This window comes from Pteropus alecto, unplaced genomic scaffold, assembly GCF_000325575.1.
Source record: "Pteropus alecto unplaced genomic scaffold, ASM32557v1 scaffold98, whole genome shotgun sequence".
NCBI classification, from domain to species: domain Eukaryota; kingdom Metazoa; phylum Chordata; class Mammalia; order Chiroptera; family Pteropodidae; genus Pteropus; species Pteropus alecto.
In genome coordinates this window covers 3,262,880-3,288,988 of record NW_006443570.1, presented here as the reverse complement: position 1 = coordinate 3,288,988, position 26,109 = coordinate 3,262,880, and the positions used below count along the sequence as shown (strand labels likewise).

The 26,109-nt window shown below is 52.5% G+C and overlaps 1 protein-coding gene across 1 annotated transcript in view; it reads left to right on the top strand.

Annotated features, from left to right (window-relative positions):
- ARHGAP23 (Rho GTPase activating protein 23) overlaps positions 1–26,109 on the top strand; it is a 65,472-nt gene that overhangs the window by 4,058 nt on the left and 35,305 nt on the right. The window contains exons 2-6 of the mRNA XM_015599107.2: positions 19,754–19,915; positions 22,408–22,435; positions 23,889–23,984; positions 24,184–24,262; positions 24,427–24,481. Coding sequence (XP_015454593.1) covers positions 19,754–19,915; positions 22,408–22,435; positions 23,889–23,984; positions 24,184–24,262; positions 24,427–24,481 — 420 coding nt within the window. The remainder of the gene's footprint in view (positions 1–19,753; positions 19,916–22,407; positions 22,436–23,888; positions 23,985–24,183; positions 24,263–24,426; positions 24,482–26,109) is intronic.

Here is a 26,109-nt window from a genome sequence, read left to right as displayed (position 1 = left end):
AGGAAAGCTCATCCACACCCTGTCTCAACTGCCCTCTATGGCTTAACGGGCCACTGGGGGCCTGCAGTCCTCTGGCTTCTCGTTTGCCCTCACTTAGAGTCTCCCTTTTTCCTCCAGAGTTTCAAGGGGACAGTGCTGAGCAATGCACATGTGAGAAAAGACTACATATGGGGTTAAAGAGGCCTGTTTCTTTTTTATCTCTCTGGCCCTGAGGTGTTGGACCCTGTGCATCACCTTGGTGGAAGATTCTGCAACTTTCAAGTTGGAGGGTGCATGGAGTGTCTGGTTTAGGTATTGGATTTCCAGCCACCTCCAGTCTTAAACCTTAGGCCCAGAGTCATCTCCTCCAGCCTCCTCAAACCTGTGTGCCCGTGGGTAGGTGACCTCTTCCCTCTGACTCTCTCTGCTACCCATTTGCTGGTTTGAATTAACATCAGTCAGTCACTATCCCCGGGTCATACTTTATCTACTGACAAAGGCTGGTGGGGAACTGGCTAGGAAAAAAGAAGATTCAGTGTGGGGATGTGGTCCGCCTTCTAATACAGACAGGTGACCCTGGGAACTGAGGGGCCTGGGTCTGGCATGGCCCCTCAGCACATTGGGAGTTAGGCTGGGTGTCTGGGCCCTGACTTCAGCCTGCTGAGGTTTAAATTTCAGCCTTAGCCCTTGTTTACTGTGTGACCACGGCCAAGTTACTTAATTGTTTTTAGCCTCAGTTTTCTTATCCCTGAAATAATCCCTCAAAATTAATTTGGATTAAATTGGATTAAATGAGGTAATATAGGTAAAGCGGCTGACATTCGGTCATTTCAACTATTAGTAGTGACTATTATTAAACAAACAATAATCAATGGATGGAAATGAGAACAACACACTCTGGGCTCAATAAAGGGAACGCTTTATGGTTGGGGTAATCTAAAGAGGAAATGAGCTGCTCCTAGAGGTAATGAGGGTCCCAATCAGTGGAGCCAGGCAAACTCAGGCTGGACTCAAGAGAATTCAGGCATTGGGTGAAGGGTTCACACAAAAATCCTTAAGGGCTCTGCTTTGGGATCAGCGCCATGTGGTAGGAAATTAGAGGAGCAGGTGGGACCTGGTTCCCGCTATCAAGGATTGGGGAGGGGAGTGAAAGGTTGGCTGCTGCGATTTGGGCTGTGCTCTGAGGCTCCTCTGAGGTCAGGGAGTCCAGAGAGGCTGCCTGGAGGAGGCCTGGGAGGATGGATATGGTTCTCATGGGTGCGAGAAAGTGAGAGGCCATTGCAGGTTCTGGAAGGGCTTAGTGGTTGAAGGGCAGTAAGGCCCCTGGGCCACACTGGTCCTGAAGTCAGTTCCAGGGCTGCCTCCATGTCCCAGCTGCCCAAGGGGTTGAGTGTATGGTGGTGGTGGTGATAGGGGAACTGGTAGCTCCCTGTCCCCCCACTCCCAGCTTCTCCAGGAGGAGGGGCTGGGGCTACTTCAGTGACAAAAAGCAGGGGCCTGTAAGAAGTGGAACTGGGGAAAGAAAGACTTCTTATGCTCAGTGCATTTGGGGGCGTCCGGGGGTCGGAGGAACAGTGGAGCCTTTGTCCCCAGCCACAGAGAATCTGGCCAAGGAGCCAACCCTGGGTCTGGCTGGGCCCTCAAAGGCAGATCCTCTTTGAAGTGACCCTTTCAAAGCTCAGCCCGAATCTCTGGGTGGAGAGACTGCGTGGGGCGGGGCATAGGGTGACTGAGACCTGCAAGCCAAGGATGCGAGCTTTGGGCGGCCAGGCTGGCAGGAGGTGTGGGGGCTGGAGGAATGTGGCCAGGCTGGGGGCACATGTGGGAGCCATGTGGGAGGACAACGCCCCAGGGTCTTGGCCTCCAAGTGGAGGGTCAGTATAGGGAAGGGCAGAGCTCATTTTGGCCCTGTGCCTGGCTGTTTTATCAGCCCCAGCTTGATTCTGTGTGACTCTGGGCTCCTAAATCCCTAGCTTTTTTCTCTTTAATTTTCTCAGAGTGTGAGAGCTCCTTGGAGAGAATCAAGTGTGGATACAGGACATAGAGCTCTCGGTTGGGGGAATGGGTGGAGATCTGGGCCATCAGAGCTTTTCCTGCTCCTGAGAGCCCCTGAGAGGCTAAAAGGGGAGGCTGAAGGGGAGACCTCCTCACCTTCCACCACAGAGCTTCCCTCGTTCTCAATGTAGAGGAAACTCTGTATAGTTCTCCAAAAGAGAGAGGGGGAAGGAAGGGAGAAGCCCCCGAGAGAGGGAACATCTTCATAAGTTTCAGCTGGAGGGCTTTTAGAGGCCACTCCTCTCCTCCTGCATCTCCATTTAACTCAAGGAGAAACAGGCCTAGGGAAAGCACAAGACCAAGGAGACAGAGGCAGAGGAGAAGGGACAGGCAAAGTGGGAGGAAGAGGGAGGATGGAAGCCAGGTTAGAAGGGGTCCAGGTTGCTGAGTTATAGTCTGAGGGTAGTGGAGAAGTGCCCCCAGTCTCTTCTGCTGACCCACTGGGATTCCATGAAAGGAGGGAGGGGAGGGATGGGTTTCTGTTGGTTCTTTTTTTTTTCTGTTGACCAAGCAGTGGACAGGGGAGCTTCCAGCAGCCCAGATGTGAACCCTACCCCCCAATGCTGTTTTCTAGTTCATTCCCCACACCCTGATTTCTCCAGTGGCATCATGGCACGCTCTGTACTTGGAAGATTCTTCTAAATCTACCTTTCTTCTTCTGACGGTGTGGCCCCTGGTTCCTCGCAAGAGAAGGGGAAGAGAGAGCTGAGAGCCCAAGGTTGTGATGGGGACCTCGGACCATTCTGGTACTTTCTTGTATCTTGCACTGGCATCTGCAGAGCTGAGCCCTTCATTAGCTCTAATGAAGCCTTGGCACTGTGCCACCCACCTTTTGCCCTACAGCACCTAGTGAGGGTGAGGGGGCAGCTGAGTTTGGGCCCAGAGCCCAGGAAGAGGGTAGGATGTCTGCAAGAGGGAAGGGTGTGAGTCAGGAAATGGGCACCATGCAACACGGCTGGACTGCTGATGGGACAGAGAAACAGGTACCACCCGCCTCTTCCCCACTGGGACCTTTTCTCTTCCAGTGGCTTCCAGATGCTTAGGTCCCACAGTGCTACGGAAAGTGTTATCTGAGAGACTGGGTGTGGCCCCGGGGGGCACTGAAGACATTCCCAGGCCTGGCTTGAACAGAGTGTTGTCCTGCCCTCTCCCTAATTTTAGCCTAGGGCAGGAGAAGAACCTGACTCCAGAAACTGTAGGTCCATGCCTGGGAAAATGAGGCAGCAGCCAAATCTTAATGCAAAGTGGACTTCATTCATTTGGTGATCATTCCCGTGTGTCCTCTCACTTCCTATGTTCTAGGCTCTCTCTGTGGGTTGTGAGGCCAGAATGAATAAAAACACAGCCCTGCCTTCAAGGGGTTTATTGTCTGCTTTTCCTATTACCCAACAGCTCCACTAAGATTTTATCACCATGGGTTCTGAGATTTGCATTTATACTGTCTGTCAGTCTAGAACACCCCTTGCCACCCCCTGCCAAAAAATTAACATAAATATGGTCTGGCATAACTGGGGAGACAGACCCATAGCAGACACAAATGAGTGTCTTCACTGGTAGGTTCAAAGGTAGTTTTAAAGATGGAAACAGTGTTGCTGGGTAGAATCACTATATGGCGTTATGATTAATCTTCTTTCTTTCATCTCCTGTTTCCAAACCTAAAGAATCATTAAATTAAAGATTCTTTAGTGAAACATTTTTTTGATGAATTTTCAAGGGCCATCGTGGAGTGGTTGTATATTTACTGATACAAGAACCGAGACCCTGAGAGGGTAAATAACTCTACCAAAGGTCGCCCAGCATCCAAGTTTAAATCTGGGGCTTCCTGAATCCTAATCCTTTCCTGTGTCACTGCCACCTTCCCTGACAGGGAAGAGCCTAGGAGGACACCCTCCTACCCTGAGAAAATGTACACTTTCCCTTGCCCCAAGCTGGGCTTTGAAATCCAAGTAGGGGTCAGCATAATGAAAGAGGGGGGGAGGATGCCGACGATTATGTTCCGCTTCTCCGTGACTCTGCTGTGCATAGGGTTCTCCCTGTGCCTGCCTGGAATCTGGGTTTGCCCTTGATTGGTATAGAGTACCCCAGGGCTCTGCCAATAGACATGGGCTGAACCCCTGCCTTCACTAAAGATACTTCAACTCTGAAGGGGACAAGGCTTCACTGAGGGAGTGAGGCTTGCCAAGGCTTGAAAGAGGTCTGCTGGGACAAAAGAGGGCTGGTAGAGAAGGGCATTCCAAACAGAAAGACCCAGCATGACTTGCTCCCTAGATACTGTGGACGTATGGAAGGGTGTCAGGCAATGAAAGCAGCAGATCAAATGATGGGGGCTGAAAGTGGAGTTGGAGACGGAGAGGACAGGATAGGAACAGGATGCGTTACCCTCTTCCTCTTTCCAGAAACTTGCCATGCCATCTCTTTCTCTTGTCTGATATAGATTTCCTTGCCTTCTCTTTTTCTCAAACTTCTATTCATCCTTCAATGCCCAGTTCAAATATCCTTCTCTGTAAAGCACCCCCCACCACACACACACAAATGTCCTCGAATATATGGGGACTTCCTCCTCTGGACACTAGACCTTAAGCCCCATGAGAGTAGGGATGCTGTCTTCTTCACTGTCCTATCTCCAGCTTCTAGACTCCAGGCCATGTTGACTGAATATTGTTGACTAATGAACTAAACATTCCCATCGCACTTGGCACTGCATTGTGAGGAACACGTAATAATAGTTATAATGAAAATAAGAGTATTGGTTATAGCTAACATTTATTGAGCATTTCAGGGCTGAGCACTCTACACACACTATCTCTTTAATCTGTATAGCAAACCATGAGGAATAGGTTATTTCTATTTTATAAATGCAGAAATAGAAGCTCAGAATAGTTAGTAACTGGTTCAGGGACACACACCTAGGAAGTGGGACCAAGTTGAAATTCAAACCCAGATCCCCCTGAATCCTTTTTCGGAACTTGAAAACACTATGCTTTCTGCGACCTCTTTATTTGTTGCATGGCTTTCTCTTTATAAATTTAATTAATTTTATTAATTTAAAAATCCCTGTGGACTACTGAACTTTGTTGAGCATCTCCTAGGTGCCAGGCCCTCGGTGACACCCAGTCAACCTAGTCACCCAGCTGTCTGTCAGACGCGTGAGCTCCAAGGAGGCCAGGCTGTCCTGGAGCTGGGGTGGGCAAGGACTGTGTCTAAAGGCGGCAGAACCTTACGGGGCCTTGACAGAAGAGGGTGCGAGGCCTCCAGTGCACAGCATCAATGGACTTTGAGCCACGGGGTGACCCAAAAGACCTCCAGGTTTGGGAACCACAGCCGGCTGGGAAGCGGCATAGGCATAGGCCCTGCGCGGTGCTGAGGGTTGAGCCCTTGCTAACTCCTGTTGAGTGCCCATTGGGTTCAAGTTCCCAGACCGGCAGAGACCCACCAATCAGATACGCTCACTGCTCTCTATTTGCATGACCACACCCCTTCTCTCCTGCCACTCAGCGTCCGCCCCGAAGCGTACCTCCTCAGCTCCCTCCCGGTTTCAGGCCCCTGGCGCACTGCTGGCGTGGGAGGGTTGGGGTGGGGGGCCGAGCGGGGGAAGGGCAGACCTGGGCTGCGAGCCTGCCGCACTATTCATAGCTCAGGGGCTGGTGTAGTTCGCATACTTGGCGTTTCTCATGTCTGGCTGTCCCGAAGCAGCCGACCCTCCGCCCTCCTCTCCTTTCTCTCCTCTCCCCTTATTCCCTCCTCTGTCTGCCTCCCCCAACCTTCGCCCTCTCAACTAATCTTCCTGAAATCTAGAGATGGCCGATCCCGCAAGAGGAAACCTAGGCTGAGTGAAGGGTCGTGCCTTTGAGCCAGGCCTCGAGAGAGAAACTGGTAGTAAGGAGAGCCTGGGCTTGAATCGGAGCGGCCTCTAGCTGTGGGACTCTGGCAAGTTCCTTAGCTTGCAGTCTGCGAAGCTTTTCAGAAACAGCCAAGCTGAGACCTGGAGGATAAGGGATCAGTTAGGGGAAAACGGGGGAAGGGGAGAGACAAGTGTTATACTCTAGGGAGAGGGAACTGTGGATGTGATGGGCCAGCCCTGAAGGGACAAGGGCTTGGCCAGATGGAGTGAGGGGACAGAGGATGCTGAAAAAAGGATTAAGCAGCTTCTCTCTCCCCCTCCCTCCCCCTTACTCCCTTATTCCAGCATCTCCGCTTTCTGAATCTGGTTCCCACTGAGAAGGGGTGGGGGGCAAACCAATAGACAAAGATCTGAAGCAGCCCCTGCCCCAGGTAAATCCCTCCCTGGGAATGGGTCCAGCTACCAAGGGCTGTCAGGAGAGGTTCGTTCACTCCTTCACATTCAGAAACAGTGTGCCCAGCGCCCACCCTTTGCCAGGTGCTGTGCCTGGAGCTGGGGATATGACAGCCAGCAAAGCAGATGGTGTCAGCCTTCCAGAACTCACAGTCCCAGGGGTAGGGGAGATGTTGGTCAAAATAATCTCATAAATATATAGACACCAACTCAAGATTGCTGTGAGAGGGACCTGACCTAGTCTAGGACCCAACGGAGGTATAGCTCTGGGGAAGTGACTTTTTTGCTGAGAACTACGGGGTGGATAGGAGTTAATTAGGGTGTTGGTTGGTGAGGCAGAGAGGGAGCTGGGGAAGGGAGAACAGCATTCTAGAAACAGCATGTGCAAAGGACTTGGGGCTGGATGAGTACCTGGTCCTCAAAGGAACTGGAAGGAGGCCAGGTTAGCCAGAGCACAGAGGAAGGAGGTGTGGTGGGTATGGAGCCTGAAGGCATGTCCCACAGAGTCTGATGGTCATAGTATTAAAATAATTAGTCTGGACTGTCAGGGGCCAGAAGAGTAATGGTGTCTTAGAACAGAGCAGTGGACATGGTGAAGTGGGCAGACTCAGGAGACATTTTGGAAACAGAATCTACTCTCTAATGGGTGAGATATAGGACTGGGGCCATAACACCTCCCATTAATGGCTCCCAGAATGTTTTCTCAGCAACTTTGTCAGGTTACTATCCCTAGCTTCATTTTGTAGCTGAAGAAATAAAAAACCTGTGTGACCTTGAGGTCGCATAACCAGAAAATGGCTAAGGCCAGTAGCAATGGCAAGCATGACCCTTTCTCCATGTCAGCCTTCTCGATGCTGGGACTGTGATCTTTCTCACTGGCATCCTATGGGTTAGCCCAACATTCCCTACTTAGCACCAGACCGTGCCGGGGAGAGAGGTGACTGTGGCAAGGGACCAAGGTGGAGTGTGTGGGCGTGTATGTGTGTGTCACACTTATCCCAAGAGGCTGCTCTGCTCTTAAATGAGGCAATGCATGTGTAGCATGCCTGGCATATAGTAAGGGCTCAACAAATATTAATACAAGGCTAGGCAAACTGATGAAAGGTAGGATCTGGGGCCGAAGGCAATGCCGACTGTCTTGTTCTAACTACAGAGCCCAGCCCAGAAACCATCGCAACTCCCTCATGGACAGAAGCCAGGGGAGGTTGTTTGTCCCTGCAGAGCCACCATCATCCATTCTTCCAGCTGCCTCTGGGGCATCACCAGCTGGATTAGGGAGAGGTTCTGCTCTTGGGCTGGGTGTAAAGGGATGACCTGGGCAGGTCAGGCAGGGCCTGGATGAGGGGGTGGGTGGTTTCAGGGGTGGAGCTAAGAGCCTCTCCCCACAGGGAGCCCCATGTACCCTGGGGGAGACTTTCAGAATCTGCTGAGACCTGCCCTGGGAAGGGATGTGGTCTCAGCTTCACTAGGACTGAGCTCTCCTTTGAAAGAAGCCAGTGAGTGCACCTGTCGTCTCTGCCCAGGTGGTCAGACAACAGGAAGAACTTCTGGAGAGGTGTGTGTGGGACCAAAGAAAAAGCCACTCCCAGAATTCTCTCTCAGTCTCCTCTGAAATGAGCTTTCCAGTGTGAAGTCAGAAAATGGATGTGATGATTTTGGAGAAGAGTCATTGTAGGCAGTCTCCTGCCTCCAGAAACACTGCCTTTAACACGATCTAGGAGGCTCTGGCCTTTCTCATACTCATTGACCAAAGGGAGACCCTTCCTAAGGTTCCACAGCCACTCTTTCTGCTGGGGACCCTGCTCCTCCGTAGGAGATGGGGAGGGGTGATCCTGGGGTGTAGTTGGGGCTGAGAGGCCTGAAGATTGCAATGGAGGGAGGCGGGGTGGAGGGAATGAGGGCAATCTGCTCACCGGCCTGTGAGGGTGATAAGTGTGCCAGACCTGGGCCAGCAGGGGGCTCTGCTGCACATGGGACCTGCCTGCGTCTCTGACAAGACCGTATCCTTCAGTGCGTAGGCATGTTTTTCTTGGAGCTATGTATGAGAGATCATGGGAGAACAAGAGCTTGCCTCTGTGTGCACACCTTTGTGTGTGCATTTGTTACAGGTAGTTTGTAAGCATGTGTAGGCTTGAAATAGATGTGTGTGCTGAGCAGAGTCCGCTCTCAGGAGGCGAGAACCTCACACTTAGCCTGGTTTTTGCTAGGAAAACTCTCCAGGGTCCTATGGCATCCCAAGAGTTTATGCCTCCATCATTCCAGAGAGCTTGCCTCTGTGTGCACACCTTTGTGTGTGCATTTGTTACAGGTAGTTTGTAAGCATGTGTAGGCTTGAAATAGATGTGTGTGCTGAGCAGAGTCTGCTCTCAGGAGGCGAGAACCTCACACTTAGCCTGGTTTTTGCTAGGAAAACTCTCCAGGGTCCTTTGGCATCCCAAGAGTTTATGCCTCCATCATTCCTCCGATAGATGGCAGGTCCTTGTCAATGCCCCTGGCAGCCTGAGAGCTCCCCCTGTGTGGGGACTCCTAGGGCCCCAAGATGACAATAAGGGGTCTGAGAAGGCACAGTAGGGAGGGATGGGAGGGAAAGATCCTCCAGGCAGGAGGTGCCCAGCTGTCCAGGGCAACCTCTGTGGGCAAGGCCTGCTCCTGGGCCCCAATGGGAGACCTGTTCATTTGTTTCATCTTCTTTCAACAACAATTTTTTTCCATTTGAATTCTGACCTTGCCATTTTTTTTTATTGGAGTAAAATATACATAACATGCAAATGACCATTTTTAAGTGTACATTTCAGTGGTATTAAGTACATCCACATTGTTATGCAACCATCACCACCATCCATCTCCAGAACTTTCTCATCTTCCCAAACTGAAACTCTATACCCATTAAACAATAACTTACATTCTCCTTTCCCTGCAGCCCCTGGCAGCCACCATTCTATTTTCTGTCTCTATGAATCTTAGTAACTCATATAAGTAGAATCATACAATATTTGTCCTTTTGTGTCTGGCTTATTTCACTTAGCATCACGTCTTCAATGTTCATCCATGTTGTAGCAGGTGTTAGAATTTCCCTTTTTTAAAGACTGCATTAAATTCTATTGTATGTTTATACTACATTTTGTTTATTCATTCATCTGTTGATGAACTTATGGGTTGTTTCCACATTTTGACTATTGTGAATAATGCTGCTGTGAATAATGCTGCTGTGAACATGGGCATGATGTATTTGTTCAAGTCCCTGCTTTCACCTCTTTTGGGTACATAGCCAGAAGTGGAATTGCTGGATCATAGGTTACTTCTGTTTAATTTTTTGAAGAACTGCCATACCGTTTTACACAAAAGCATCATTTTGTGTTCCCATCAGCAGTGCAGGAGGGTTCTGATTTCTCCACACCCTCGCCGTTGACAAATAATTGTTGAGAGCCTACTGGGTACGTACAAAACACTCAAGTAGCACAAGTCTGTTTCTGAAATTTAGTAGCTGTTGTCCTTAGGAAGCTCTCAGTCTAATGGGGGAAACTCAGGCCGTGCCCTTGAACAATCTCCCATCTGAGGGGAAAGACACAGGCCATTAACCTTGGGAGACCCTAGATGGATATGGGAAAAAAAACCCACAAACCCCTCAAACCCTGTTCTCAGGGAGCTCCCAGTCTAAAGATGAGGCATAGGCCATTTCCTTTGGGAAGTCCCTGGACAGGCCTAGAGATCAGAATGAGTACGTGGAGGGCATGCATTGAGACATCAGGGGACTGCTGAGTGGACTCATCAGGGGGCGGAGAGGGCTTGTGGTGGGCCTTGTCCCACGCTGGCCTGCAGTTGCCTAGGCAATGGCCCTGCTGTTTACTTTGTGGCTGGCTCCAGACTCACTCTTTTCTGCAAGTGCTCATTTTCCACCATGAGGAAAGATGCTCATCTTTAGTTTCCCCTCCCTCTGCTGTTCCTGAGGTGGGAACTGGCTCTGCTGCTGTGAGAGGTCTTGCCAGCCTGGCACCTTTGCCAAGTTCCTTTCCTGCTGGGAGCAGGCCGCATCCTGGGGTCTCACGTTGTCCACCCCTTCTCCATTCACAAAGGGCCTACAAGACAAAGCTCTGGGCCTGCCCAAGTTCTGCTATGGAAGGGGGGCTCCTGATGATTCCTTCCTATTTGGGGGAAATTGGGGTGTGTAGCAGCCTGTAGGGGACTGGCAGGGGGATGTGGTGGTGATGCTCATGTGAGTGGGTTCACCTGGCTCGGTGTAGACCTCCATAAGTGTCTGCATGTGTCACCGTGTCTGTGTGTACATGTGGCCAAGTTGCCTGCATGTCTCAATGTGAGTGTGGCCGGGTGTGTGAGTATGAATATTCAAAAGACAATCAAAATGGCTTGCATTGACCTTGAGGGCATTGTGCTGAGCAAAATAAGATATATAAGGTGTGACCTCACATGTGGAATCTTAAAAAAACCCAAAAAACAAAAACACCCTACCGAGCTCAAACAGAATAGATTGGGAGTTGCCGGAGGTGGCGGTGGGGGGTTGCAGAGTTTTGGTGTGCGGGGGTTGGGAAGGTGGCCAAATGGGTAAAGGGAGTCAAAAGATACACACTTCTAGTTCTAAAATAAGCAGGTCATAGGGATATAACGTACAACATGACAACTATAGTTAAGACCGTATTGCATATTTGAAATTGCCAGAAAAGCAGATCTTAAAAGTTCTCATCACAAGAAAAAAATTTCTTTAACCATAGATGATGCTAAATGTTAACCAGACTTATTGTGGTGATCGCTTCACGATGTATACACATTTTGAATTATTATGTCGTATACTTGAAACTAATATAATGTTGTATGTTAATTATATCTCAATAAAAACATTCTTTAAAGGAAAAGAAAACAAAAAACAAAAAAAACCATTTGCATTTATTGAACCCCTACTATGTGCCCAGGGCCTGTGCTGAGGACTTTCTTTAATTTATTTAATTCATGCAACAATCTATGAAGTGAGAATTAGTGTCCTTCCCATTTTATCGGCGAAGAACTGAGGCTCAAAGAGATTAAGTAACTGAGGCAAAGTCTCACAGCCAGAAAGTGGTAGAGACGGGACTTAGACCCAGAGTTCTGGACTCCAGAGCCCACGTGCTCATCTGTGAGCCACGATAAAGCAGGGGGTTCTGTGCTGTTTGGGATCGCAGTTGGTCCTTCCTTGAGATGACAGTGAGATTTCTGGCATCTCAAGTTCTTCCTCCTCTCTTTTCTCTCACCCTCCCTTCCCCCAGCCTTTCTTGGCTCTGGGCCAATTTGAAGTTGGGAGGGAAATGTCACAACCACTCCAACTCAGGGCAAGCTTGTGGGAGAGCATGGGTCTGGAGAGACCCTTTGAACTACCCCTCAGAACCATACCAAGTGCGAGGTCCCCAAGCTCCCCATGATGGTGACGGTGATGGTGACAAGGGGTTGTCTGCACCTTGAGGGTGTTAGGGAGATTCAGGCTTGCTGGGCCGGCTCATCGGCTTGGCTTGTTGGGGCATGTCAGGATTGTACACAAGTGGTGCTGAGAACCAGGCATCTGAATGGGGCAAAAGGGTGGAGGAGGATCGAGGGGGCGGCTGCCCTTGAGCGAGGAGACTAGGGCAGGGGTCAGAGGCCCAGGCGTGGGCAGACGAGATGCCTTGGGTATCGCATTGCCTGCATGCCTGGGATGGATGGGACTGGTGGTAGAATTGCGCTGTCTGGGTGTGAGGTCGTGGGTCTGTGTTTGGTAGTATGCAATGAGTGTAAATATGGGACCAATTGAAGCTTCGTAAGTGCTAGCTCATTCTCTTGGGGTGCGAGGCATTGTTCGTCTCGTGGTTTGGGGCCAGCATTCTGGGGGAAGGCGCTAAACAAGCTAGAGGAAGGAAAAGCAGGCAAATTGATACCAAGCCCCTGTCTCTCACTTTCTGAACTCGCCTTCCAAAGTATCAGTTTCCCTCTTTCTCACATCCCCCAACCCTTTGGCCCCAGGACACCCTTCTCTTCCCCAGTTCCTGACTGTCAGGCTGACCACTGCAGTATTCTGCTCGTCCAGCCCAGGCCACCCACTTGTTCAAGGGTTAACCTGGGAGGCTCCTGATCCCACTTCAAACAAACTGTCCCCTCCCAGAGAGAGAGGCCCCAACTCCTGACACAGGGGCTTCGTTGATATGTGGGGGTTTCTCTTGGTCTGGGTGAAGGCAGCTGGCTCAGGCTTGAATCTGAACTTGGAGACCCCTAAAGGTTTCAGGAGCTGAGATGTTAGTAAAACTCTAAACACCTGAGGGCATTATCTGCCCTTGTCTTATTCTCCCAAGTGTCCCAGCCCCTGGCACAGCACCTGGCGCACAGCAGGCACTTAAGACATGGTTTTCAAATGATAAACGAGAGAGAAATGGAAAGAAATCCGACTTGGGCTTTAGAACCCTGGGTCCCAGCTTAGTATAAGTGAGGCTTTGAACCAGTCACTTGTCCCCTTTGAGCCTCAGTTTCCGCATCCGAAAAATGATTATAAAAACAATCTCTGGACATCCAGTTTGTAGAGTAAGGGTCAAATGCGATAAAGGGAAAGTACTTTTAAGCAGTAAAGGATGATTATCTCACTTGCAGAGAGGAAGACTGGATGCCCTCTCCTTGGGGGTGCAGCCCCCAAGGTCTGTCCCAAGGACCCTCAGGAAGATAAGGTTGAATGGATTTTGCAAGCTGGTCAAACTAGAGGATGATGAGAAGGACTACTCAGCGGGGTAATTCCTGATTTGGGGGGGGGAAGCTGGGGAGGGAGTAGGGAAGGAGGACTCACACTCGGCAGGAAGGCTTGGAATAGAATCTCAGCTACGCCTGGTATTTCCCAGTCCTGGCCCCCTCCCCCACCACCCTCTGGGGCCCACCCCACATTCCTTTCCCAGAGGAAATGAGGGAGGGGGTTGAGAGGCTCCCCAGGCCTGGAGGATCATTTATTCAAACTATGTAAGACCTTGGAGGCCCTACTGTGTACATCCCCCTTGTAACCTCCCTATAGAGGCAGCTGGGGTGGAGGGGGTAGTGCGGGTTTGTTTTGGACCAGGCTGTTACCTCCTTTGTGGGGCTTTGCTCCTCCTGCCAGGTTAAGGGCAGGAAATGGACATCATCTATGGCTCATCATTTCCCAGGTCTTTGCAGCCCTGGACACAGAACCCGGTGTTCCAGGGGTTAATCCAGACATGCAGCAGTACCTGTTGGTCATGAGAGGTTCCCTGGGACGTGAGAGGGGAGGGTTACTCCATTTCCTTAGAGCCAAGGACTGGACTTGCAGCAAGAGGAGAGGAAGTTAGGTAGCTGGAAGGACTTATTGGCTGCTTGCTGAGAGAAAAGGCCAGACTCTGAGCGAGGACATCTCCATGGCCCTTGCCCTCTGCTTGGGGCCGAAGAGTCTAATGTGGCTGAGGACACCTTAGTGGGGTTTCCAGCTGGTCTATGATCACCTGGCCACTGGCAGGCATGACCGGGAGGCTCAGGGAAGACAAGGGCAAGAGGGGGCCTGACTCAGTATCCTTGGTTTTCTAGCGATTGAGGGGCAGCAGAGGGTGCTGCCATGCGTTCTGCTCCCCTGACTGCGGTCCTTTCCAGCTCTGCCCCTAAGCCCTCCTGACTCAGCTCTAGTGGCAGCCTTGCTCTTCCCTTCCGGCTTCCGCCAGGGTGGGGGTGGGGGTCCAGCTCCTGCACAGGAGGCCTAGCAAGAGGCAAACAGGAAATAGGAGAACAAAAAACGCTCCCTGACCCCCCACATGCCTCACCCTCACCCTTCCTCCTCCCTTCCTTCTCCCTTCCTCACTCTTGCCCACTTCCATGGTCCTCTATTTCTTCTCCCTCCGCTTCCAGGCCCCCTCTCCTCTCTGTGCGCCTTGTTGCTCCCCTGCTTCCCACTAGATCTACCATCGGGGCTGTCCTTCCTGAGGACAACGGGTGATGGAATGAGGGAACAGTTCTACTCTGTTCTCCCTTCTAGTAGCTGCCCCCAAGCACCAGGACTCTTTCTTCCCAGACTCCAAGATTTGGGAATGGGGTTGGGCTGGAGCTGCCTCCACCCATCCCACCCCAGCCTCCCTTCCCTGGATGCGGGCGAGAATTCGGGAATAAGATCCACAGTTGGAGTGAGGGGCTCTGGGTTTGGAGTCCCAGCGCTGCCATAACAGGCTGGGTGCTCTTGGGCTTCAGTTTCCTTCTCTGAAAATTGGATCATAGCAGTGGCCCCAGGCCACAGTGAGGGGCTATGGTGAGAAGTACGCTGAATAGTCAAGTGGGATAGAAATGGTGGTGGCAATTACACACCTACTAGCCAAGGCCTCTGCCAGCCCCACCCGGGAAGAGGCCTAGGAAGAGAGACAGCCAGGAAGGGGAGGAGGGCAGGGTCTGCCATCAACATGGGCTTCCTGTCTGACTCACATGTGCGCAGGGGTGGGGGGCAGCTTGGAGCCCATTGTCATTGTGGTGGTAGCCCCTCTGGACAGAGCGAACGGTCTGGGGTCCTGTGGAAGAGGGAGTTAGTCACGGTGGTGGTGAGGAATCCACCTGCAGCCTTATTTGGTGTGGGATATTATGAACAAGAATGCTGGGCAGTGTGTGTGTGTGTGTGTGTGTGTGGTGTGTATATAAGTGGGAGTGCTGAGTGGTGTGTGTAAGTCATCTATCTGCCTTCGTGGAGTTTGTGGATGTCTCTGTGGACTATGTGTGGAGTGTATGGGTGGGTATGTGGTGGTGGTGGGGGTCTGGTATGCTTTTAGGCCCATAGTAGGTATGCTTGCAAATGTGTCCCTGTGGGTCATATACCTGTAGGAGGGTGTCCAGAGTGTGTGTGCATACAGAAGGGTGTCCACATACAATGTGTATGTGAGGGGAATAGTGTGTCCATATGTGTTTTTGTGGGGTATGTGGACAAAGGGAGAGTGAATGAGCAAGTGTGTGTGTGTGTATGTGTGTGTGTGTGGCTGAGAAGGCGTGGGTTGTATGGATGTGTGTGGTGCAGGTCTGTACTGGATAGGTAGGGTGTGTGTTTATGTGTGTGCATCTATGTGAAGGTCACATGTACACATGTAGATGTGTGTTTTTCTGGGCACAGGAAGCTAGGTGCCTAGTGTACTGGAAGGAGTAGGTGTGCGGGCCAGGTACAGTGAGTTTTTGTGCGGAGTCGGAGGGTGAGAAGTGTGTGTACGTGTGTGCCTGTACAGGGTGTGCATTGTGCGACTCTGCGGGGGCGCCGCGTGTGTGTGTATGTGTGTGTGGGGGGGGTGGGTGTGTGGGTGTGTGTGGGTGTGTATGAGTGCGTGGGATGGGGCGATAAAGTCCAAAGTAATACACTGATCAAACATTTTCTTAGCCTAGATAGCCATTTTCTTAGCCTAGATAAGACCATTGTTATTTGATTAGAACTACAAAGCTGTGAAATGACTGAATATGAATTGGATAACTTCACACATCAGACATTAATCCAAGTTTTAACTTTGACAAGAATATACTTTATGCAAAATATGTAGAATGAAGCAAAACACAGTATACTTAATGAATACGTATTTATAAAAATATATATTTTAGTTTTTGTCTGTACAGAAGATAAATTGCTTGCTTAGTTCTTCCTCACTGGTCAAGTGATATAACACATATCTGTGAGTTTTATTGACTTAGAGATGCCTATTCTTCGGACATTCTGACATGGTGTATGCTTCGCTTTTAATAATTAGCATTTTTATCTCCCAGAATATGTTTTAATCACCAGCAACAACCCTATATGTAATTGAAACACAAAACTGGAATTATGATGTTTTGTTTTGTTTTGGAAAAGTTTAATTATTGAGACTAATAGTTAAGCAAATAGTTAACTAATCATTTTGATTACTATTAAGGACTGAATGTTCACATTCCTCTAAAACCTAAATGTTGGGGCAGGGGCAGGGGCCTGGGCAGGCCTTGTGGGGAGGTTGTGGGGGGCGGACCAGGCCACCAACTCTCTGCGATCTTCGAGCTGTGTGCGTCCTGCATTCTGAGCCCAATGCCCCAGAGTGGCGAGTGAGTGAGGAGCTGGAGAGATTCCGGTGAGGATGGCGGGATTGTGGCTGAGAGCTCTTCCCGGGGCGCTGGAACCCCATTCTAGGTGGTGGCCTCTAGTGGGCTCAAGCCTCCTGGGTTACAGGCAGTGGAACGGTGGAAGGGACCAGTGTTGTTTGAAGAAATGCTGGGGCATCAAGGATCCTGGGGAGTTGGGGCTGGCAGGGACCTTGAGCCATAGGCAGGTGGGGGTGACACTAAATGGAGTGGTGGGCACCACCCTGTCCTCCCCCCGGTAGGGGACCTGAGCACAGGGGCACACAAGGGTTTTCTAGTGAGCAAAGTAGGCTGAGGTGGCAGAATGGGCCCCAGCAGGTAGAGAGTGATCTCAGGGTGAGGACTGACAGGGTGGGAGTGGGGGGTGGGGTGGGGACAGTGTTTCTGATGTCCAGGATCGAACAGGCTGGTAGGGTGTGAGTCATAGTGGGCACGATGCCCAGCATGAACGCTGTGCTCCCTGCAATGACCTCTTTATGCTCCTGTGAGGGGTGGGTGGGAGGAGCAGGACTCCTGGGTTCTAGTTCCTGGTGTCCAGTTCTGTCTAATTTGTGGCCCCGGGACCGTCTGCCCTTCTCCCAGAATTAGCTGATATTTCTGGATGTCTCTTTCCTGACAGGAGGGTGAGAGCCTTTGGAAATAGATCTGGGGCAGGAAAGCGTTAATCAGTGATGTCCCTGTGCCCCCTGAGCCTCTCCCTCTCCATCCCCTTGTCTCTGTGCCTGCCTCAGAGAGCAGAGTTGGGAGGATGTGTATGAGCTGTACCTCTTCCCAATCTAATCACCTTTCTAGTTCTCATTGCTGGCTCCTTCTCTGTTTCTGTGTCTCTCACCTTCCTCCTCTTCAAGATGAGAACAAGACCCAGTGTTGTCCCAGGTCGGAGGGGAGGAGAGGAAATGTGCAGGAATAATAGCATGAAGGATTGAAGTTAAACCTAAAGAAGGACTTCCCACAGGATGGCTGCTAGAGCGGGCTGTTCATAGGGACTGCCGTGTCTCCAGGCAGGAGTGTGGTAGCTGTGGCAGGAGGATTACCACACTGACATTCTCAGGAGCCAGTTGGAAGGGATGGGGGAAGGAAGACTGGAGGGAAAGAAAAGAGGGAAGGGAGAGGCTGAGATAAGGGTGGGGGCACCAGGGGTGCCGGGGTGAGGAGAGGCCCTGAAAGAAGAAGGCAAGCCCATTGCCCTGGGTTATAGGCAGGCCTCCCAGGGGGCGGCACCGCTAGTCAGCTGGCGGCTCCAGGCAGGATGTGTGCTGGGGGAGGGGTGGGGGGCGTGCGGGGACCTGTCTCAGCCACTTCTCGTCACTGGGGCAGCTGGTGGCTTAAACCTTAATCCAGGACACCAGCAAAACAATGGGCCCTGCATACAGCCCCAGCTCTGAGCCTGGGTGGAGGGTGTGCAGGGGAGGCCGCCCACACTGGAGAGGAGCAGAGGCTTCTGGAAGGAGGGGGCAGTGGAGGGTCCCCTGAGGCCCTCTTCTCTCCCTGATCAGTTCCTTGCCAGGGCAGCGGAGATAGGAAATCCAGGGGATTTCAGTCCTCAATAGAATTCCCAGAGAATTTTCTCCTCTGGACTCCTCAGACCCCCACAGGACTATGGGTCGAAGTGGGAGAGTCCAGGCTATCACCATAGGTGGAAGGAGCTGAAGGGCCATCACTGGACCTTCGACCCAATGCCGGAATCCTAGCTAGGACCGGGACTGGGGGTCGTCTAGCTTTTGCTTCGACCCTTGCAAGAACAGGGAACTCACGACCTTATCTACGTAGTTTTTCGGATGTATATGTTAGAATGGTCACCCTGGCATCTCCGCATCCTGAGATATCACTCAGCATCCCGGTATCTCTCACCTGCCTGTGTCCCTGGGGCTGTATGAAGTAAGCCTATTGCCTCTGTCATATTTTTCTTTAATCTTCCCACCTTATGCAGAAATTTCTAGCGTAGCACTGGGCACAGGGCCGGCTCCCTTCAACCAGATGTGTGAACAGGAGAGTGGATAGATACATGAAGAAACTTCTTAGTATCAGTACATTTGCGTGGCAAATTTGAGCTTTCTCTGGCTATTAAGCAGGGAAGAAAGGGAGACTTAATATTCAGTGGGAGCTCCTCACCCCAGAACTGGGGGCTTCTTCCCTCTGCACCAAGCTCCACCTTTCTACCCTGTACCAAGGAGGAGCGAAGGGGTTGAGGACTGTTGAGGGTGGGGATGGAGGAGCTTCTCAGAGGGGTCAAGTCAGGCTGTCTTGAGGTGGGGCACTGAAGAGCCCCCGAGGGAGGCCACCTGACTTTTCACTAGGTGGCCTGCCGCGGACGCCCATCTTCTCGTCTGCCCTCTGCCTCCCCGTGCACGCATCTCTCATCTCTGACACCCCACTTTTACCCCTTTCCCACTCTGCATCTGAGCAGAATCCCAGAGGGGAGCCCTCCCTCAGGCATTGTTCGTCCTCTTCTCTCTCTTGCCCCACAGACCTGCATGTCCACAAACCCTTGTCTTCAGACGCCCTTTGCCATGTCATCTTGGGGAATCTCAAGTGTTCCAGTGGGTCAGCCAGAGGGCAGTGAAGTGCCCCCCCATCACCCGCTTGGTTCCCCACTCAGTTCCGGTGAACCAGCCAGGCCTCTGGGCTGGGCTCCCGAGCCTCAGGAAGTCCCTTCAGTTGCTGATGTCTAGTTCACTCCCTTATGGCTCTTAGTCGCCCCCCATTCCCACTGCTGCTCCTGAAGGAGGCGTGTCTGGGCCAGGTTGTCTGTGCATGTGTGTGTCTGTATGTGGCATGTGCCGAGCACTTGAGGCTGATTATGTGTGACTGTGTGTGCACATGTCTGTGTGTCTACATAAGAGTGCATGTGTGTACTCACCTGTGTGTCTGTGTGCACTTTGCACATGAGTGTGCTTGTCTGAGCATATGCTCTGTGTGCATGAGTGCCTGTGGGTGTGTCTGCATGTGTGTGTGTCTATTTGTGTGCATGTGTAAGATTGTGCAACGGCAGGAATGAGCTCAGATAGCAGCAGGCATCTCCCAGGCAAAACAGTTCTGTGTCCAGTGCCTGGCACATAGTAGGTGCTCAGTGAACATTTGCTGAATTGAACTGAACCAACACCTGACTCGTGACAGTGAGTTCTTTCCCCGGTGGCAAAGGCTTCGTGGAGGAAAGGTAAAGAAAGAAGGAAAAAGCTGTTGGGCTGATGATGGTGAGAGAGGACTGAAGGGCTGAGGAAGTCAGGGGCAAAGGAGAGTGCTTGGAACCCCAAGGTCTGTGGAACCCTTTCAGTCCCCTTCATGTCCTCTGGGCTGCAGGAGGCAGTGTGCAGACCCAGAAAGTGGGCCACTCACCCCTGTCTCCCTGTGTTCCCACAGCTGCCACTGGGCCCGAGAGATGAGTGCTCTCCTGGGCGCCCCCTCCCCTGGCAGGGGCCGAGGACACTGCTGCTTCACAAAAGTCTCCAGGATGGCTTTGGCTTCACCCTGCGGCACTTCATCGTGTACCCGCCTGAGTCCGCCGTGCACTGCAGCCTGAAGGTACGCCCAGAGCCCGCTGCCCTGGCCCATCCTGTGGGAGCCTTGGTGGGGAAGGTGATATTGCTTTGCTCTGTCCCCTCCCTACAAGGTCCTTCTTCTCCTTCTGTGGCCTGGGGAAGAGGGTCCCAGAGAGGTGGGTGCTGCCCTGGCTGAGTCATTTTCGTCTTCTCAAGAGAAGAGGCAGGGTGGCTGTTTCAGGACAGGGAATCTAGAGGCGAGAGAGCTGGGATGCTCACCTACACCCTACACCCCAGACTCTTGGTCTCCGGAAGGTGAACAACCTGCTTGGAGAGATGGAGTCCTGGGACCCCTTGTCCACTGGCCGCTTCTGAACTGGGTTTGTTGCCCCCTCTCAGACTCAGCTCTGTGTGCTGGAAAGAGCCCTCGCTGGGTTCTAGCCCTGGTACGACTCCTAACTCACTGTAGGTCTCTGGGTTCCCTGGCTCCTGCTGTAACCCAAGGGCATTTCTCTAACTCCACCCTCAGGGTCCTTCAGCCCTCATATAAATGTCAAGTTCTCTGAGTCCAGGAATCAGGGGTGCTCAGCCCACCACACAGTGTGGGCTGAGGGGAGGGGTCCCTGACAGTGAAGCAGGTGTGCAGGAAGACATGAGAGGCCCCTAGGCAGGAACCGTGGCTCTCCAGGAGGGCCCTGCTCCCTTCCCCACCTCTCTCTCAGCAGCGGAGGAGACAGATTTATTTTAGAGTCAATGAACCTGTTTCTCCCCTTCCCCCAAGGCTGGGACCAGCCTGCACAGCTGTTGGGGGACTTTCCCTTGGGAAGCTTGGTCCTACTTCCAAAGAACCGAGGCATTGAATTTCACTGCCTGTGTCTGTGTGCTTGCATGGTTCTTTGTGGGCACATGAGCATGCACGCTATGCTGGTCATGTACACACACGTGTGCATATTGGTGTCTGTAAATACACATCATATGTACATGGCTGTGCAATTCTCCTAGCCATGTCTGAATCTGGAGGGGCCTGTATAAACTACTTTCACTGGCTGCAGCTATGCTTCTGAGTGTAAGCGGGGGCGGATGGTGTTTAGGAAAGGCACTGCCCGACCCCTTGCTGCCCAAGGACACCAGCCCCCTAGTTTGTTGGAACCTCCAGTCTTTCCTTCCTTCCCTCCCCAGAATGCCCCTCCGTCCTGGCCCTTCTAACTTCTCTCAGGGATCCCTGCTGAGAGGTGATGGGGACAAGAGCAGCCCGAGTGATCTAGGCTGGGTGGTAGACCTGTCTCCGAGAGACCGGGTTCACATGGGGTGTTGGAAGACCCCAGGGCAGAGTAAGTCAGGGACAGGCTCTAACCCCTTTCTAGAACCTGCCCAGGACAGGGAGCCTGCAGGGAACTCAGCCGTCTTAATGCGTCTGTCTGCCTCTGCCACCCGCTCGCTGTGCTGTCAGCTCATATCAGCAGGCACACACCCCACACAGGAAGGTAGTGGCAGAGGGACTCTCCAGCAGTGCTCAGTGGCCTTCCTGTCCTGGCTGGCATGTCAAAGAGTCCTGGGTTTGAGCCCTGCCTCTGCTATCGAGTCTCTGAGTGGCCCTGGACAAGTCACGCCCTGTCATCTGTAAAATGGATGACTTGTGGAGAGGGTTAGACAAGATGACAACGAAGGTTTGCTCCTGCTCTAAAATGCCACCTTCTGCTGGCTCGTCGTGTCTCTTTACTTCTCTTTTCTTTCATTTCTATTCTCTCCCCAGATCCAGTGCCCTTCCCCTTCACTCACCAGGATGATCTCAGAGACCTCCCTCATGAGTCTTCTTGACTCCATTTTTTAAACCCTGCACCTAGATGCCAGAATCCTCTTCTCGAACTGCTATTTTCACATCCGCTCTCCCACTCAAGAACCTTCACTAGCTCCCTCTTTCTCTCTTTCAGACTCGAATGCTTTAGTCTGACTTCTGTGGCTTTGCTGGTGTTGACTTTTTTTCTCTTTCAGCTCAGCCGATCCAGTCCTACATACGCTTGTTTATTTCCGGCACCAAGTGCCTGCATACTCCACTCCTCTCACCCAGAATGCCTTCCTCCAGGCTTTAAAATCTCCTCCCCCAAAGGGACTCTAATCAGGCCTTCCCCTTCCATTCTCTGAGACCGATAGCCACTGTTTGTACTTGTCATGTCTGCTTATCTGTGTCTGTCTGGGTCATCTCTCTGTGTTAGTGTGTTTGGTTTGAGTTCCCCAAGGGAAGGCGTCAGGAGTCCCCTATTGAATTGGGGGCTTTCAGATGACTGAGATACTGACATGGCGGGGTCAGCAGGCATGAGAGAAAGCTCATGTCATGGGGAACAATGCCTGGGACTTCATGTCCCCGTGGACATCCTTCTTGCCCCCTCTGGGTGCTGGGCTAGTTGAAAGAAGATAAAAGGGGAGGCTGTTGGGTGGAGGAACTTGAAGGGGCCCACCCAGCTGGAGCTGGGCCTCCCCCTGTGCCGCTGAGCACTGGACTGAGGGGGCCCACACCCACCTCTCTGTCTTCTGCAGGAGGAAGAAAATGGAGGTCGAGGAAGAGGTAAGGATTGGCAAGTGGTGGGTCCCAAGGGCCGGGGCTCATCCTCCAGCTTCTGTTTCTCTCCCTCTCCCCCAAGTCAGCCTGGTTTGCTGTGCCCCCAACCCTCAACTGCTTGTTCCTGTCTTTTCTCTTCTCTGTGTGGCCACTCTGCACATCTGCTCACTTTCTCTCTATCCTGCCTTTCTTTTCTCACATTTGTCTCCCTCTGGGCCTGTCCATTTCACCAGAAGTCCCCAACCCCTGGGCTGCTGGCCGGTACTGGTCTGTGGCTTGTTACTGGCCTGTTAGGAACCAGGCCACACAGCAGGGGGTGAGCAGCAGGCGAGGGAGCTAAGGAAGCTTCATCTGTATTTGTAGCCGCTCCCCAGCGCTAGCATCACCGCCTCAGCTCCACCTCAGATCATCAGGCATTAGATTCTTACAGGAGCACTGGTCCTTGGTGCCAGAAAGGTTAGAACTGCTGCATTCTGGGGAGGAGATGGGTTTCTAAGACCTGGCCCCTCTCCTGGAATTACTTATTCCCAGCCTAGATTGAGGCACAAGCAGGGGCTGCAGGGCCTGAGAGGTGGGGTGCAGCTGATCAAGGGCTGTCCTTGGGAATAGAGACACTGGGGTTCTGTTGGGCCTAAGGTGAGACCTGAATTCTTTATCTTTTCAGATATGAGCCTAGCTCCCTTGGCTGTCACCTTTGCTATCCCAAAGGGCCCCTTGCTGACACCCAGGCTCCCCGGGGTATTCAAGGCAGAGCTCCTTGAACAGGCAGCCTTCCTTCTCTGCCACTTGGGCTTCTGCTGGGAAGCTATCAGGAATCAGGACACTGTCTTTCTGAGTCCCCGTCACAGAGGCCCGTGGTGGTGGAGGAGCCAGCTGACCTAGAATAGGCCCATTTCTCTCATAGGGACAATAGCAGAGGAATATTGCCGGGGTTTAATGTAATGTTGGAGGTATGAGTGTCGGGTATCTGTGAACTTCAGGGCCTTTCTGCAGCTCCCTGGGGGCTGTGGCTATAGATATTCCCTGTGTATGGGGGTGTCTCTCCCTGCTGTGTGTATCTTCAGGGCTTGATGTGGTCTCTTTTATGGCACACTTTCCTTTGTCTTGTGACTTGTGTATGTGTGCATCTATCTCTCTGTGCTAGACAGTGAGCTAAGAAGGGGAAGAACCAGGTCTTCTTGTCCTTTTTGGTCTACTTTCTAGCACAGTCCTGGGACACAGGAGGCGTAAAGAGCAACTCTGTGTCCACGTAGGTTTTCGTCCACGTAGGTTTTCATTCTCCCAGGAGTCTGGCCTCTTTGTCTGATTCTGTACATGCGTGTGTTCCTGTGGACGTGTGGCTCTGTGTTTGTGTCTGTGAGTGTGATCATTCTCTGAGCGTGTGTCCTCTGTGTGTGTAGCTGTGCATGGGTGTGACCTTCAGCAGCCCCCCCCAGCTAACCTGGCTGATGCTCACCAGGACCCTCCCCCCGGCACCGCCTGGAGCCTATGGATACCATCTTTGTCAAGAATGTGAAGGATGAGGGCCCTGCCCATAGGGCGGGGCTTCGCACAGGTGAGCTGTCCCAGTTACCAGGCTCGTAGCACCCTTCTGAGTTCCTTTTCCCTATCCTCTGGGATTCTTGGATCTGAGTGTTGGGGAGGCTCCTGTCTCCCCCTCCCCCACCGTCATCCATCCCAGGTACGAGTGTTCTCAGGTGGGGCCATCGATACCCCCTGGCCTGCTCACATGTGGCCCTGACCCTTGTCCCCAGGAGACCGGCTGGTGAAGGTGAATGGAGAGAGCGTCATTGGGAAGACCTATTCCCAGGTCATAGCTCTGATCCAGAATAGGTGAGCGCCCCCTGCCTCTCTTCTCCCATAATAGCTCCTGCCCACTCACAGAGTTCCTGCACACCCCACCCCCTTGGCCCTGAGGGTGCCCTGGCGACCAGGATCCCTATTCTCTCAGACCCTGTTGCCTCAGCCGGGCCTGACCCCCTGCCCTGTCTCTGTAGCGATGATACTCTGGAGCTCTCCATCATGCCCAAGGATGAGGACATCCTCCAGCTGGTGAGTCCTGCCCTGCTGTTTGAGGTGGAGGACCCCTGGGGCCTGGGGGCCAGAGTACAGCTTTTCTCCTTGGGCCTCCTTCCTGTGTTGGCCCCTCTGGGAGGCAGAAAAGAGAGTGGAGGGGCCAGTGCCAACCCAGCATTGCCCCATCAAGGATGCCAGGCCCATCCCTGGGCTGGGGCTGGTTGTTGCTTCATTCAGGACTGCTCTGTATTGGGGGAGAGGGAGGCTCCAGCTTTGGCAGGCAGGATTCCTGCCAGGGTATCTGGAAGGAGGGTGGCCCAGCGGGCCCTGCCAGACTGGCGTGTTCTTGTCAGATCTTGTGGGACACCTGTTTTCTGCACCCCATCCCTGCCTGGCCCAGAGTGAGTGTGTCTCCCGTAGCTGTGTCCACGCACACACAGCATACCCCACCGCACTCCACTGTCATGTGCTCCTGTGCACACAACACACCTCACACCACTCAATATACAAGCAGAACATCCCAGATACACAGCCACCCAACAAAACCCTGCAGCACCCCTTCATCTAGCTCACCATACACTGCAGTACGTGATAGACACAGTGCACCCAACACTGCACCAGGCATGTGCCACCACACACAAACCCTCAGTGCTGCATACAGGCACTCGCTACCATGCAAACCCCCTTAAACGTCACAGCGCACCACAATCATAACAGCACAACACTCCTCAGCGTCTCCATTCCCCACAAAACAACACCTGCACAGTGTACCACAACACACACACTCAGACTTCTCACCACCACCATGTGAACGCTCACCGACATCACAAATGCTCGCTGTTGTCACAGTATGTCTGCCTACACAGCGTGCTTCAGCCTAACACAGGTGTAAGCGCTCACCAGTATCACAGTAACCAAACCTTACGCACTCATGATGCGCAGTCCGAACGCCCCTGCCGCCGTAGGCACTTCAGCACACCTAGAACTCAGCATTGGGCCTGTCACACACAGCAGGTACCACAGACATTGCATGCAGCATACCCTGCACTCACATGTGTACCTGTTTACCCCACGCACTCCATGCACACATATGCATGCTGTCTGTCTGTGTCCCCCTTTCCGGCCCTGGCCCAGAGCTCAGGGCGTTCCTCTCTGCCCAGTACCCAGTTCCCTGATCTCATGGGTCTCAGCCAGATGCCGCCTTGCTTGGCCCTGAGGTCACTGCTCCTCAAGAGAGGGCCAAGGGCCAAGCCCAGGAGGCCCTGAGAGCGGCCATGTTGGCTTCTGCCCTGGATGTATTCTCATAATCCTGTAATCACAGTGCCATGCTTGGCACCATGCCCCTCTGGGAACCTCCACCCCCTGACCTGAATTGTCCCCTTGCCCTTCCTGGGGAGGGGGAGGCAAGGATGGGAGCCCAGAGAAGTAGATGGCTCCCCACAAGGCTCAAAGGCCCTGCTCATACACCTCCCCGCTCCCAGGCTGAGGGGAGGCAAGCTATGGGAGGGGGTGACAAGCAGGACCTAGGGCGTGTCCCCCTAGAGGGGCAAGAGGTGGAGAGGGCAGCAGCCCGGACCTCGGCTACCCGCTTGGGTGAGCAGCCCCAGATGTCAGTAGCTGGGGGCCTCCATTGGCCCCCCTCATCTGAGGCAGGCCAGAGGGGG